This window comes from Lynx rufus, unplaced genomic scaffold, assembly GCF_022079265.1.
Source record: "Lynx rufus isolate CCGP_SWC_20201006 ecotype Redwood Valley unplaced genomic scaffold, mLynRuf1.p SCAF_13, whole genome shotgun sequence".
Taxonomy (NCBI): domain Eukaryota; kingdom Metazoa; phylum Chordata; class Mammalia; order Carnivora; family Felidae; genus Lynx; species Lynx rufus.
Window position 1 is genome coordinate 32,420,114 of NW_025814827.1, and position 15,852 is coordinate 32,435,965.

General features: G+C 36.0%; 1 protein-coding gene across 3 annotated transcripts in view; it reads left to right on the forward strand.

The window, feature by feature from the left end:
• TMEM87A (transmembrane protein 87A) overlaps positions 1 to 15,852 on the forward strand; it is a 39,906-nt gene that overhangs the window by 19,784 nt on the left and 4,270 nt on the right. Inside the window, exons 9-18 of one of the 3 annotated variants that reach the window (XM_047075259.1) lie at positions 53 to 236; positions 1,236 to 1,335; positions 3,833 to 3,926; positions 4,686 to 4,757; positions 7,641 to 7,749; positions 8,750 to 8,808; positions 9,576 to 9,679; positions 14,510 to 14,583; positions 14,998 to 15,059; positions 15,710 to 15,765. In XM_047075259.1, the coding sequence (XP_046931215.1) occupies positions 53 to 236; positions 1,236 to 1,335; positions 3,833 to 3,926; positions 4,686 to 4,757; positions 7,641 to 7,749; positions 8,750 to 8,808; positions 9,576 to 9,679; positions 14,510 to 14,583; positions 14,998 to 15,059; positions 15,710 to 15,765 (914 nt within the window). Of the gene's footprint in view, positions 1 to 52; positions 237 to 1,235; positions 1,336 to 3,832; positions 3,927 to 4,685; positions 4,758 to 5,369; positions 5,439 to 7,638; positions 7,750 to 8,749; positions 8,809 to 9,575; positions 9,680 to 14,509; positions 14,584 to 14,997; positions 15,060 to 15,709; positions 15,766 to 15,852 lie in introns of those variants that run through there. The other 2 variants (XM_047075260.1, XM_047075261.1) reach the window with 2 other exon arrangements.

Genomic DNA, 15,852 nt, shown 5'->3' on the forward strand with positions numbered 1-15,852 from the left:
TTGACTCTTGGCCCTAATTTTCCCTTTTATTTCTTACCCATTTGGATGACAGTTTTTCATGGTGATGTGCATCGTATATGTCCTGTTTGGTGTTCTGTGGCTGGCATGGTCTGCCTGCTATTGGAGAGATCTCCTGAGAATTCAGTTTTGGATTGGTGCTGTCATCTTCTTGGGAATGCTTGAGAAAGCTGTCTTCTATGCAGAATTTCAGAATATTCGATACAAAGGAGAATCAGGTGTGTAACCAAAAAATGTTCACCAGTTTGTGAATGATTGGCAGGTAAGACATGTGACAGTTTAACTCAGATCAGCAGTCATTAATGGTTTTAACTTCTCAGTTACTTAATTACTAGAATAACTTAAGCATAATCATTATGATCGGGACTCTTGTTTTTAGCCTTATAACTTATGGGTTCAGTGATTTAAGAGTGATGGTACCAAAATATACAAGTTACAATAGTAGTGGCCATTTTGGGTAAGATTATTACCATCATTGAATCTCAATTGCCTTGATTTTTAAGGCACCATTATTATGTGCATCTGAAAAAGAAATAATTACTGCCAATTTAATAGTAAGATAACCATTGATTGTAGGACATACTTTGATTTCAAAGATGTTAAAATCCAAGAACTGGTAAAATACAGTAATATCAGGAAAATAGGAGGGTGCGTAGGTTTACTAAAGTGAATAGGTAATGATAGAAATTGTTTTGTACCGAAGTTTTTTATGATAGTTTTGGTTCTTTCTCATCAGACATTTAAGTTTTAATGATTATTGTTGTAAGATTACTAATTAGAGTTTCCCCTGTCTTTGAAAGGGCGTGAAAATAGTAGATGTGAAAATGATTTGAAAACTGTGTATTTTGTACTTTTCACTGTATATATTCAATGTGTTTATATATTTTCAATGTGTGTTCTTCAGTTTTTAAAAATGGGGGAAAGTTCCTAAGTGTTCTAAACTGTCAGGTAGGTGAGATGTTCTCCTGAGGTTTTAGTGAAGTGGGGTTGGGGAGGGAAGGTGATTTGAGCACACCCAGATTGCTGTTCACATGAACAAGGTAAGTAAAATCAGCTTGTGTACTTGTAAAAATTGCAAGAGAGGTATTCTCTTTGAACAAGATAATCCCAATGCTTATTCTGACGACTGTTAGAGATCTAGCTCTATGTTCTGGTTCTAGAGTCGCGCCTTTTTCCAAACCTAGATTATAGCACCCTTTCCTGCTTCTTTCTCACAGTTCAGGGCGCTCTGATCCTTGCAGAGCTGCTATCAGCAGTTAAACGCTCCCTGGCTCGAACCCTGGTCATCATAGTCAGCCTCGGATATGGCATAGTCAAGTAAGTATTAACTTTTTATATGGAAGAACGTATTAAAATGCTGATTAAATTGAATCAGTATTTCAGGTTCCCATTGTAATTCTGAAAGAATTGATGTAAGAACTGCAGTAAGACAGTTACCTGAAATTTTGTAGATTTATAAAAGCCAGGAAATGTAAAGTGTTTCATTTCACTTCTTAGAACTCAAGAAGCATTTGCAGGAAAATCTGCAATATAATGAATGACAATTAAAACATCAAACTTTTAGAGTGAAATTGCAGTGACTTCTAATCTTCCAAAATATTTTTGCAAATCACAGTTTTTCATGGGAATGTCATTCAGTCTGAAAAAACAGTCTGAAAATAATTTACTTTTTATTCAAAAAATTTTATTGCGTGCCTTCTATATACTAGATAGTGTTTTAGGCCCTGGGGATATAGCAAGTAAACAAAAGACTTGGAGTTTACATTTGTGGAGGGAGGGGACAAAGATAAAAATAAATGAGTAAAATATTTAATATTTATTTCAGTGATAAGTGCTATGGAGCAAATAAAGCAGGGGAAGGATTTAGAGAGTGCCAAGCAAGAAGTGGAGCTTTCAGCTGTAAATACAGTGGCCGAGGAAGGCTTCACTTAGTGACAATTAAGCAGAGATCTCAAGGTGATGAGGGAACTATATGTACACTTAGAAGAAGAGATCCTAAGATATGGTCAGATTCTGTGTATATTTTGAAGGTAGAGCCAATGGAATTTTCTGATGGATCAAATGTGTGATGTGAAAGAGAAGAGGAATCATGGATGATGCCAGCTGTTTCGGTCTGAGCAAGGAATGGTGGAATTGATATTTATGAGTTCAGGAAGACCTTAGATAGAATAAGTTTGGAGTAGAGTGAATATTAGGAGGTGTTAGATGCCAAAGGGAATAAAGGGGAGAGAGTAGGGTAGAGATATGAATTTGGGAGTCATCAATATATAGATGTTATGTAAAGCCATGAGACTGGGATGTGATCACCAAGGAAGTGAGTGTATATAGAAAAGAGGTCAAAGGATTGAACCTTGAACAATTTTAATTCTTTAGAATTCAGTGAGATGAAATAGAATTAGACCAGAGGAAGTTGAGAAGGACCATTGTGGTGAGAAGCAAACCTGAAGACTGTTTCAAGGAGAGAGTGATTGTATCAAGAGGGTTGAGCAGTCCACTGGGTTTAACTTCATGGGAGATGTAAGTGACCTTAACAAGACCGTTTTGGTGAAGTGCTAGGATAAAAGCTTGATTGGAGTGAATTCAAGAGAGAAAATAGAAGCAGAGGAGTTGGAATTAGCCAGGTATAGACAGTTATTTCAAGTAGTCTTGCTTTAAGTGAGATTAAATAAATGAATTTTAATAAAAGAAAATCTTTTTAATGTTTATTTGTTTTTGAGAGACAGACAGAGTATAGGCAAGGGAGGGGCAGAGAGAAAAAGAGACACAGAATCTGAAGCAGGCTCCAGGCTCTTCGCTGTGAGCACAGAGCCCGACATGGGGCTCGAACTCAGGAACCTCGAGATCATGACCTGAGCTGAAGTCAGACGCTTAACCAACTGAGCCACCCAGGCACACTTGAGTTTCAATTCTTTTAATTTATTCATTTAAAGGAGTTTTGCTTTCAGTGGGTTAAGGGGAATGGGGTGGGTTTCATTTGTAAAGTTACTTAATTCATTTAATAAATATTGGAGTGCCTCCTATGTTCCAGGAAGTAGATTTCTAAGATATGACAGTAGGGAGAAAAATCCTTGCCCGTACAAAACTTTGCTAGCATATAACAAAAAAATACAAGCACAAATATCACTTAGGCTTAGGTAGACATGATTTACAGCAGTGCATCTCAAACTTACAGTGCACTAATGAATCACGTGGAGATCTTGTTTAAATGTAGATTCTGATTGGGTGGCATTTTGAATGTCATGGATTCAAGACTTCCTTCAAGAACCTGTTTGGAAGACTATATTTTGTTGGATTCTGAGCTTACAACTGTACAGGTTATCTAATGAGTTACAATAGGATATTTGCTTATATTGTTAAAATTTTTAGATTTGAAGATGGTATTGTGGTTATGTTTTTAAAAAGTCCTTATTGATTAAAAAAAAAAATACGCTGAAAGATCATATGGGATGATGGGAGGTGGATGAGGCTTGTATGAAGTGGGATTGGCCATGGGTTAGTGGTTTTTGGGACTGGATGATACATATAGAGGGGTTCATTATACTATTGAATGTTTGAAAATTCTCTGTAATAAAAATGACTTTTTTTAAAACTTTAAATGCAGTGACCAGGGCCAGATCTAAAGTTCTGGTATTCACTTTCTTGGTTTAAGACTATCTGTTCTTCCTTTCTTTTTTCCTCAGATACATCAAGTATGTCTGGCTTATCTCTGCTAACTTGTAGGCCTGTATTAATCAACATGAGTTGCTGTTACTTAGCTTATTTTGGAGTTTGTAGCGTTGGTATTCAACTCTTGTCTTTGCTTTCTTCTATTTAGGCCTCGACTTGGAGTCACTCTTCACAAAGTTGTGGTAGCAGGAGCCCTCTATCTTTTGTTCTCTGGAATGGAAGGGGTCCTCAGAGTTACTGGGGTCAGTACTGCTTAATCTGAGTATTTGTGGTCAGTTCATATATATCGTTTTTGTCTAGAAAGAGTGAATTGGAAATGTCTGTGGGCTTTTTCTTCTAAGTCACCTTAGAACTCTGATTTTCAAAATGTATGTATAATGCAAATTTTCTTTTTAATCTATTAGAGCTTTGTAAGTTTAATGTGTGACCAGGAATGAATGCTTTCCCTCCTGTCCCCATATTGCTATTTATTCCTCCTCCCAGACAGGGGCTCTCATTCTTGTGTAAGGGGCAGACATGGTAATCATGTACTTGCTCCATAATCTTTTTTATTGTTTTAAAGTGGCAGTGCTCTTTGCTAACCACCACTTGAGTTTCAAAGGCTTTTCTAAAAATGCAACTAAATGTTTCACATCCTTCTTGAGGATTATAAAATCATGCCCTTTGCCAGGAAGGGAACCAAAGCACTGAGATATAAATGATAAAGAAATTTATGTTAGAGGTGGATTAATGTGAAGAAGAACTTGGTCATTCCAGCAGTTACTTATTTAAAAGTTACTCCCAGCATTAACCCATTAGATTCATGGTGGCAAATACTGTAAATTTGACTTTGCCCTCAAGAAAACTGAGCTCTGTAAGTTTTGCAATAAATTGCCCCGTAAAATAAAACTCTTTATGGATGCATATGTTTTTCATATCACACTGTCCTCTATGTAATTTCCTTCGACTTTCAGCAATTTTAATCTTAACTCTGTTTCGTTTTCTTTCTTATGCTGCTGTAGTCTTTTTCTTATCCCTTGGCTCTGATAGGAAACCTGGCCCTCTCCTCAATTGATGCCTGTATTATTTTATGGATATCCTTTCAATAATGTCCTGGTGATTGGGCAATCAGGGTTATATAAATAGCAGCTTATATACATAAATGTGTGAAACAAACAGCATAGTTTTGGGGACAGATAATTTGCCTTACATTTTATTTTGGGGTATGCTCTTATTTGTAGATTTATATTATATTACAATTCTGGAAATTAGTAATTCTTAATATATTAATGCTGCAGTACTTTAAAATATGTGAACGGTCTTTTTAGACATGTAGCCAAAATCACAATGATAGGAGATAGAATGGAATGTCGGCTTGTAACACCACAGTTTTTCAGTGTGTCACTTCTTAACATGGATCTTAGCTTGCTAGGAGTTTTGTGGTGGTTGCCTCTTATTAGTTAGCAGCATGTTTTATTGTATTGACATTGTAATCAACAGTTTGTGTGAAATGCTTACAGCTGTATATTCAATGTGATCGTTTGTCAGAAGGGAAGAATGGTGTAGGTACAAAATATTCCTTATTTTCTTTTAGTTTGAATGCAAAATCATTCCAGATGATTATGTAAATGCAGAATCATGTGCTGGTTTCTTCTCTGTGCTCTCTAGACATCTCTTTTTCACCACCTCTTTTTCTTTGTCTGCAGGCCCAGACTGATCTTGCTTCCTTGGCCTTTATCCCCTTGGCTTTCCTAGACACTGCCCTGTGCTGGTGGATATCCTTCTCATTGGCTTGTTTGATGGTGGTCCATTTTCTCCCCTTGGAGATGGGTTTCCATTGATCTTTCTGCAAATGGTTTTTACCGGTTTTGTTGATTACTCTTTACTTTGGGAATAGGGTGTTTTCATTCTAATGAACTGAGAGCTCAGGTAAGCAGTTATTTTGTTTGTAATTTTAAAAATTGCAGTAAGAGTTGGTGACTGTAGACTGAGCACAAGATAAAAGCTTCTGGCTTTTTTAAAAATAAGCATTTCACTTCAATTTTGGGCTTAATGTTATCTCTCTTAGTGTTAGAATCACTGACTGCTCTGGTCCTGCTATTTCTTTCAGCCTCTGGCAATTATTAAATCATTTGAAAATTATGTATGTATTTTGATTCTTAAAATATGATTTTAGGAACTATATGAGGTTGTTTGACTCCTTTTTATTTAAAAGCAAAATTTTTTTTAATGTTTATTTTTGAGAGAGAGAGAGAGAGACCGAGCATAAACTGGGAAGGGCAGAGAGAGAGGGAGGGAGACACAGAATCTGCAACACGCTCCAGGCTCTGAGCTGTCAGCACAGAGCCCAATGAGGGGCTCAAACCCACGAGCTGCAAGGTTGTGACCTGAGCCGAAGTTGGATGCTTAACCGAGCCACCCAGGCGCCCCCAGGTTGTTTGACTCTCTTAAAATTCTAAGTAGGTTTAGCAGATTTTAACCCATACAGGATAACAGGGTAAGTGTTTTAATCCTCTAATTTAAAAGTAGACTTGGGATTGTTTGAAGACTTCCGTTCTTTGAGATAAATATTGATTCATTTACAGGAGAAGTCAACCAGCAGATAACAAACAAGCTTCTATTTGAATAATCTTTTCTTGCTTTTCAAGAGTAAACATTTGTTTATTAGGGACTTGACCTATTATTCGGGTGTTTGGACTTTTGTGTTTTGGGGATTTTTAGAAATTTATTTTGGTTTTTGTGTTATTTGGTCTTATATATAATTGGTGTGATATTATAGTCTTGATGGACTGTGACTGTTATAAAAGGCTGAATGTAAATAAAGTTGTAATTTTGTGAATTTGGGGGGGATTGTCCTATATCAAAAATGTTTGAAATTGAAGTATCCTGGGCCCAAAAGGCCGAAGCTTTTCTAGGTCAGTATCTTTCAAGGGTGCTTTGTGAACCTCTACCACGCATATTGAGAAATGTGGGGAGAGGGACTGGACCATACAAGAAGATGACCCGGTAATTAGGTAGCAGCCAAGGCTCTGTTAAAGGGCAGAAGTGAGCTCCAACACACTTGCTTTCATATCTGCCCCTCATTCTGAAAGTTGAACATCAGAGCAGGTAATCGTCTATATTGGTCATTAGTTCTCCTCTATCTTTGTGCAGCAGCTTGTACTTAAGAATAATGTCTTGAAAATGGAGGGTTGTTGCTTTTAGAGCCTAACTGCCTGGGATTCTCAGCCAGATTGTAATTGTATGGTCCTTTTCATTCAGGATAACTCAGGCAACTGATGGCAGGTTCCTTAACATGGCACAAGGGGACTGACTATAAACTGTGGGAGGTTATGGGCATGAATGTGTGACTCTAGACTGGATTAGCTAGGACAATGAGAACAGAGCCACTACTTTTTTTTTTTTTTTTTTAATATATGAAATTTATTGACAAATTGGTTTCCATACAACACCCAGTGCTCATCCCAAAAGGTGCCCTCCTCAATACCCATCACCCACCCTCCCCTCCCTCCCACCCCCATCAACCCTCAGTTTGTTCTCAGTTTTTAACAGTCTCTTATGCTTTGCAGAGCCACTACTTTAAAAGAGGAAAGAGGATACTAACTCCCGTTTTTTGCCTGTTAACTCATTTTTATTTCATTTTCTTCCTTTTGTCTTTCATTTGGTTCTTCTTCCTTGTTTCTCTAGAAAGCTTCTTCCTATCTTTATTTCTCCTTTATGTTTTTCCTTTTATTTTTTCTTCTCTTTTGCATTCTCATTTTCTCTGGGTTTTGTGTTCTCTTTAAGTCTCATTGAAAATGAAGACTTTCTTATTAATCATGGTGAGGCTTGGGGTATTTGTGAGGTTGAGAGTGAGAGCTGTTAGGCCTGGTGTCCATAACTCTGTCAGTTTGACCCCAGATTCTCAAAGAAATATAAGGATTAGTTTACTAGCTTATTGTTTTTTCTGAATGTTGATTTCCTTGACCTGCAAACACATATTTATTAGCCTGACTCAAACAATGAAGCTGTTAAAACTTCGGAGGAACATTGTAAAACTCTCTTTGTACCGACATTTTACCAACACACTTATCTTGGCAGTGGCAGGTAAGTTGGAGACTTGCTCCCTGCTGTTTAAATGCAGTTCTTTTAGAACAGAGATTCTTAACCTGAGAGTCCATAGGTAGGTTCTCTAAAATTACATGAAAAGTTTTGTACATTTCACTTGGGGAAGTTGTCTTTCACTTTTGTCAAATTCTCAAAGGGGTCTGTGGTACAAAAAAAGTTTAGAACCACTTATTTTAATAAGTGAAGATCAACTACATATAATTTCAACTCTTGGTATATCTCTCTCCTATCTCCATTGTTTTTCTGAGATACTCTTTTTTTTTTTTTTTTTTTTTTTTTTTTTTGAGGCAAGTGAGCACTAGTACCATACAGCATTTAAATTTCTTTTAGAAGATGTTAATATTTGCTTATTTGGCTTTATTAAAATAAATATAGAATTGTATTTAGATTTTAGATTAGTGTACATTGCTATTATATTGGCTTTACATATATCACTAAACGTGCATAACATATTCGTTACACATATCCATTAGCATAGACTATAGCCCATGTAGGCTAATTTGCCGGCCTTTTGGCTTTTGTACCAGGAATAAAGAGGTCTGGCCTATAATTGGAACCAAAAGTTCTGTTTGTGTTGCAGTCATTTTATCAACCTCTTTTTCCATCCGACCAACCGAAGAAAAATTAGCATTATTATACTAAGGCTAAAGAAAAGGAAAAAAATCATATTATTGATAATGCTGGAAAAAGCCATGTTTCTAATACCTTCTTTTCCAATTCTGAGGATGACTAAAGTAGCCAAATGGTAAACAAAACTATTCTTTACAGAAAGAATTGGCTAGAGTATGAATTGTGGGCCTTGCTTACAGCAGTTGTAAGTAAATTTGTATTGAATAAATGTGTTAAAATAACAGAGAAAATGATTGTGATGTATTGGGAGTTAGGGATGTGTGGGATTCCACTTAACTAGACTCAGAGAATGTAATTAGGGATGTAAACTAATATTCATACTGTGACCAGGTTTTTCATTTCCTGTTAGCATCTATTGTGTTTATCATCTGGACAACCATGAAGTTCAGGATAGTGACTTGTCAGTCGGTGAGTTATAAACACATGCATTTGTGAATAGTGTACTGTTCTATACACAGACGATGATGTTGATGACAATGGTAAGGTTCATACCTTTTAGGAAATTAGGGTTAGGTTTCCACTCTTGAGGGTTAGAATCCTTCCCTCCTCCTAAGTATTCTATATTAACACTGTGCTTACTATGATAGATTTGTTTTATGGGTTTTTTGGGTAGACGTTGGGAGGCAGGACTGACTATATATCCCAATAGTGAGAGAGAACGTTATAAATGATCGTCATAGTTTGTCATAACCCAATCTTTCCTTAACTAAAAAGTTTCAACAAGAAATCCAGAGTCCAAAACATTAAGTACATGTGAATAACACTACTCACTAGAAGCCCTGTTCTTAAGATTTGAGCACAGAGACTGGCAAAACATTTCTTTGGAAGCCAGAGCAAAGCTGGTAAAAATAAATAAAATGAAAACTATAAAAAATAACATAACGTTACTTTCTCTTACCTTGTATAAAAGTCCTTCCCTAAAGATTCTCAGAGCTATAGGAAACATAGTGTAAGCACCAAAGTATGGTGCCTTTTCTTTAGCAATAAACACTACCAGGGAAGAAACAGTGTTCATTTATTTTTTATTCCCTGTACTTAGCACAGTGCCTAGCACATAGCAGGGCCTTAGTTTGTATAAGTTGAACGAATAAATAAATGATTCTTGTTCTCTGCTAAGGACTTTGTGAAATGAGTTAAGATTATGTATAAAAATGTGCTTCTCCCCCTTTTGGTAGGATTGGCGGGAGCTGTGGGTGGATGATGCCATCTGGCGGTTGCTGTTCTCCATGATCCTATTTGTCATCATGGTTCTCTGGCGACCATCTGCAAACAACCAGAGGTTCTTGGACACTTCTTATTTACATTGCTAACCATTGAATGGCCATGTCATCAGTTAGGGGTAGTTCAGTGGGTGACAGTGTCCAGGCCATGTCATATATTGGAAAGGATATTCACTGGGTCTGGAATCCAGAGAAGTGGGTTCCTGTCCAATTCTCCTATTTGCACTGTGACTTTTGGCATGTTGCCTCTCTTCACTTCTCTGGGCCTTAGTTTCCTCTTCATATAATGTGAGGGAATTGAATCAATTGATACAAGGTGATTTTCGGTTCTGACATGTTCTGGTAATATGTATGTATATGAGTAAAGAAGGGAAGTAGATAGATTGTGACACTTGTAATGAGGGTCTCATCTGTCTAGTGTTGGGAAAGAAAGAACAATTTTTATGATCAGTAGACCAGCTTACTTTGTAACAATAGGGTAAAATGAAAACTTATGTGACAGACTTGGGAATTAAAAGTCTGTATGTGAATTTGCTTTGTTCAGCTCTTGGCAAATCTCAGTTATTTAGAAACTGGCTATCTTTATTTGGTGAATATCTATATCTTTGGTATGCTACCCCCCCACCCCCATTTATGTTTAGATGATTAAGAGCTTATATTACCCAACCATATCACCAAAGAAGGAAAGGATGAGGCAGTATAACTAAACGGATAATTTTATAATCAGACATACCAATAAAAGATTTAGAAAGAAAATAAGTGACATTTTTTTTGTGTGTGTGAGATAAATGACATCTTTTTATCCCATGAAAATAGCCTGTCTTTTCGTATTATGCATTTAATGTTTGTATTCTTTGAAAAAAAGTTAAGAAAATTGAGAAAAATAGAGAAGACTTGGGATTGTTGGGATAAAGGGTATGCATAATTTTTCACGTATTAAAATCAGATTGCATTCAAAAAAATCTGAAACAAATTATGTATCTACCAACACTTGTGTGAGAGGAGCTCTCTCCTCTACCTTCCTATTTCCCCATTATTTAATTTTTGCAGATCTGGTAAATGAGAATATTCACTGTATTTTTAGTTGCATTTAAGACTGAATTTTTATGTCTTTATGTATTTACTGGTCGTATTATTCTTCTGCCAGTCAGCTTTTTATATCTTTGACTTTTTTTCCTTATCAGCTTATTGATCATTTTTATATTGATTTGTAGGAATTCCTTATATATTTTAGATTCCAATATTTTGTTCCAAGCATTCCAGATATTTTCTTCTAGTTTATCTTTGAACATTTGAATGGTGTTTTGGCCATAGAAAAAGTTGGAAGTATGGAGTCAAATTTGTTATTTTTTTCCTTTATGTATTGTATATTTTGTCTTTTTTTTAACTTGTTTTATTTTTTATTTTTTTAAATTTGCATCCAAATTAGTTAGCATATAGTGCAACCATGATTTCAGGAGTAGATTCCTTAGTGCCCCTTACCCATTTAACTCATCCCTCCTCCCACAACCCCTCCCGTAACCCTCAGTTTGTTCTCCATATTTATGAGTCTCTTCTGTTCTGTCCCCCTCCCTGTTTTTATATTATTTTTGTTTCCCTTCCCTTATGTTCATCTGTTTTGTCTCTTAAAGTCCTCATAGGAGTGAAGTCATATGATTTTTGTCTTTCTCTGACTGACTGATTTCACTTAGCATAATACCCTCCAGTTCCGTCCACGTAGTTGCAAATGGCAAGATTTCATTCTTTTTGATTGCCGAGTAATACTCAATTGTATATATATATACCACATCTTCTTTATCCATTCATCCATCGATGGACATTTGGGCTCTTTCTATACTTTGGCTGTTGTTGATAGTGCTGCTATAAATGTGGGGGTGCATGTGTCCCTTTGAAACAGAGCACCTGTATCCCTTGGATAAATGCCTAGTAGTACAATTGCTGGGTCGTAGGGTAGTTCTATTTTTAGGTTTTTGAGGAACCTCCATACTGTTTTGCAGAGTGGCTGCACCAGCTTGCATTCCCATTGTTTTTTTCTTTTTAATGTTTATTTTTGAGAGAGTGTGCAGACGAGGGAGGGGCAGAGAGAGGACGACAGAGGATCTGAAGCTGGCTCTCTGCTGATAGCAGCGAGCCCAGTGTGGGGCTCAAACTCATGAACTGTAGAGATCATGACCTGAGCCGAGTCGGATGCTCAACTGACTGGACCACCCAGGTGCCCCATTTTTTTTGTGTCTTGTCTAAGAAATTTTTTCCTGGCTTAAGGTGAAGTCTAAAGTTATTCTATGATTTTTTTCAAAATTTCACAGTTGTGCTTTTATTCATCAAGAATTGTTTAATTGTGAGTTCTCTATTCTGCTTTTTTCTCTCTCTCTGATCCTACATCAGTAGTACACTTTCTCAAATTATCTTAGTTTACTGATAAGTCTTCATATGTGTCTTCCTCCTTAATCTTCTTTTTTAGAAAATATCCATTGCTATTGGGTCTTTTCTCTTTAATAAAATGTTTAACTAGTTTATTTAATTGTAGGAAAACCTTTATCGGATTTTGATTAGAATTTAATTGAATTGATAGGTTAATTAGGGAAGTTACATATATTTTTTCCATCCTTGCATATGGTATGTCCTATTGTTTTTAATCTTTTCAGTGCTTTATGTTTTATAACTTTTTTTTTTTTAAGAGAGCATGAGCAGGGAAGGGGGCAGAAGGAGAGAGGAGACTTTTTTTTTTTAAGTTTATTGATTTTTGAGGGGGGGGCGGGAAGGGAAGGGTAGAGAGAAGGGGGAGAGAGAGAATCCCAAGCAGGCTCCGCGGTGATTGTGATGTGGGACTGTATCCCAGGAACCATGAGATCATGACCTGAGATGAAATCAAGAGTCAGATGCTTAACTGACTGAGTCACCCAGGCGCCCCGAGAGCCTCACCCTCAGCGTGGAGCCTAGTATAGAGCTCAGTCTTACAATTCTAGGATCATGATGAGATCCAAAATCAAGACTTGGATGCTCAACTGACTAAGCCACCTAGGCCCCCCTGCTTTATAACTTTTGTTAAAATATTTAAAAATTTTTATGGCTCTTATGGATGCACCCTTTTAAAATAATACATGTGGCTTTGGCAAAAATGTAGGAATGCTATTGATTGTTTTAAATTTTTTAATATTTATTTATATATTCATTCGTTCGTTCAAGTTAGTTAACATACAGTGTAGTAGTTTTGGCTTCAGGAGTAGAACCCAGTGATTCATTCATCTCTTACATATTGACACCCAGTCCTCATCCGGCAAAGTGCCCTCCTTAATGCCTGTCACCCATTTAACCCACCCCCCTCCAGCAACCCTCAGTTTGTTCTCTGTATTTAAGAGTCTCTTATGGTTTGCCTTCCTCTTTGTTTTGTTTATGTTATTTTTCCTTCCCTTCCCCTATGTTCATCTGTTGAGTTTCTCAAATTCCATATATGAGTGAAATGTTTATTTTGAGAGAGAGAGAAAGGACAGAAAGAAAGGAAGGAAGGAAAAGGAAGGAGGGAAGGAAGGAGGGGTGGATGGAAGAATCCCAAGCAGGCTCCATGCTGTCAGCGCAGAACCCTATGTGGGGCTCAATCCTAAGAACCGTGAAATCATGACCTGAACCAAACTTTAAGTAGGCTCCACGCCTAACATGGCTTGAACTCACAACCCTGAGATCATGAGTTGCATTATCTATGGACTGGGCCAGCCAAGAGCCTTGTAATGCTATTGATTTTTATATATCATATCCATCAACCTTCATATGTTGTCTTGTTAGTTCTGATAATTTCTAGATTTCCCCATTAGATTGATTGTTATTGAAAGTAATGACAATGTTACTCTTTCTTTTCCAACTAACACTGCTGCCTCATTACTGTTTCTTGTGTTGGTTAGGCTCTCCTGTATAGTATTGAATTGAGGCATTGAGAGTGGGCCTCCTCATTTTATTCTGAATTTTAAAAAGTGCTTTTCAAGTATTATTAACTTTGATATCTAGTGTTAATTTTTGCTAATTATCCTTTAATAGGTTATGGGTGTTCCCTGTTACTCCTAGCTTTTAAAGAGTTCTGTGGGGTTTTTGTTTTTTAATTCATGAAAGGGTGATTTATCTCTCTCTGCCCCTCCCCCGTTCATGCTCTGTCTCTCTCTGTCCCAAAAAAATAAATAAAAACGTTGAAAAAAAAAAAATTTAAAAAAAAAAAAAAGAAAGGGTGATTTAAAAACAAAGTAGAATTAAAATAAGAGACAACAGTAAGTACAGAGTGAGTTCAAAGTGGAAGCTTTCTAGGAGTTATCTGTCTGGCAGCTGCTTTGCTGAATCTCTTGGAAGTTGTAAAGGAAAGATATCTTAGATGTACCAGAGGAAGCCTTCATCTTCTCAGCTCCCCACTTGGAACCTGAGATTTTAAATTACCTGGTACATACAAGGTCAAGACTTTTTCTCTTAACTACAAATTGAAAGGCTGAGATTTTAAATTACATGAGAATTTACTTTCCTCTTTGTGGTAATATATGCTTGTAAATGCTTTACCATGTGTGAGGTATTGTTCTAAGCACTTTTTGAAATGACTTGTTTACTTTTTATAAAACACCTCTATGAGTAATGTCTTATCCCCAATTTCAGATGAGAAAACTGAGGCACAGAGAATAAGTAACTTGTCTCAAGTCCCAGGTAGTATGTGGCTGAGCCTGCACTTGTAAATGTGATACTGTCCTGCTTCTCTTGCTAATAAAGGCAAATAAGAGCTTTCTGAAGGGGAAGAATTATTTTGTTTTCACTGAAATAATTTTATGAATGACTCATTGCAGCTTCAGTAATAAGGTCTGTAAAATCTAGAGAGTGTAGCATTTCTTGTAGTTTCCTAATTTGTTTCTTTCCGTTGTCAGGTTTGCCTTTTCACCATTGTCTGAGGAAGAGGAAGAAGATGAACAAAAAGAACCTATGCTAAAAGAAAGCTTTGGTAGTGATAAAATTGATTTGTGCTTTAAATATTATTTTCTGGTTTTTAGAAATAGAGTAAAGCAAATATAACAGTTTGTGAGTATCAAAATCAAGATACTTTGATACAGTTTATTAGTTTACAACTGTTGTACAATTGTTTCTCAATTTGGTATGTGGTGAAGTTAGGGGGAATCAAAAGTAAGGGTATAAATATTAAGGTGAAGCCATGATAAATTCAGTGAATAATTGCACAGTAAATGTACACTTTGCTTACTGGATGAGCTGGAAATTTGGCTTTGAACTTCTAGCATAAAAGTAGAGAAATAGCTGTTGTATAAATCAGGGTCCATAAACCTAAAGTTCTGAATCCATGTTTGAAATTATTGCTGGTGTCTGATACACTTAACCCATCTACTTTGTTTTCCCTCTGCAGAAGGAATGAAAATGAGAAGTACTAAACAAGAACCAAATGGAAATAGTAAAGTAAACAAAGCAGTAAGTAATTGTATACAGGCCTTAATGATTTTTTAGATCTATGCTGTAATTAAGCTTGCTTTATACATCTTTTAATATATATTACATTTATTTTTAAAAACAGAAACAGTAAGTGATCCTCATTCTAAGATCTAGTTATCTTTAACCTAGTTGGTTTGTTACCGTGTCCTGAAAAGGCACCTCAGACTAGTCTGATGGTTCTATTTAATTGTTTTCATCAATGGAAGTTATAGCCCTGTTAACCTAAGATGCTATTTGTAGTAAAGATCAAGATTTTTTTTTCATTCAGCAGTTTCTTGTTTGTTTTTTAGAACTATGCATGCAGTCTACATTAAGGGCTTTAGAATTTATCTCATTTTTAAGGAGCAAAACTTACAGGAAGCAAACTCTTAGGTATTAGAACATTGAGAAGAAAGCATTTAAAGACAATTTTATATTTCACTTACATACTTATATTACACTTACATGGATTTTTTAAAGTATTGACTATATAATTTTTTAAATTGTTAGCAGTCCCAGTTGTTATGTGAATATACTACTTCAGAATTCTCAAAAGATTAAGTTTAAAAATGTTGAGACCTCTTTAGATCCTTACTTGACATGTATTATCTGGTGCATTTTAGTAACCACTGGTATTTGTATGTTTCCAGCAGGAAGATGATTTGAAATGGGTAGAAGAGAATGTTCCTTCTTCTGTGACAGATGTGTAAGTTTTTGAATTGTTATCATAAGAATCCTATTTCAGTTAGTATAACTTTTATTATACTGTTATAATTATACTTTTATTATACTA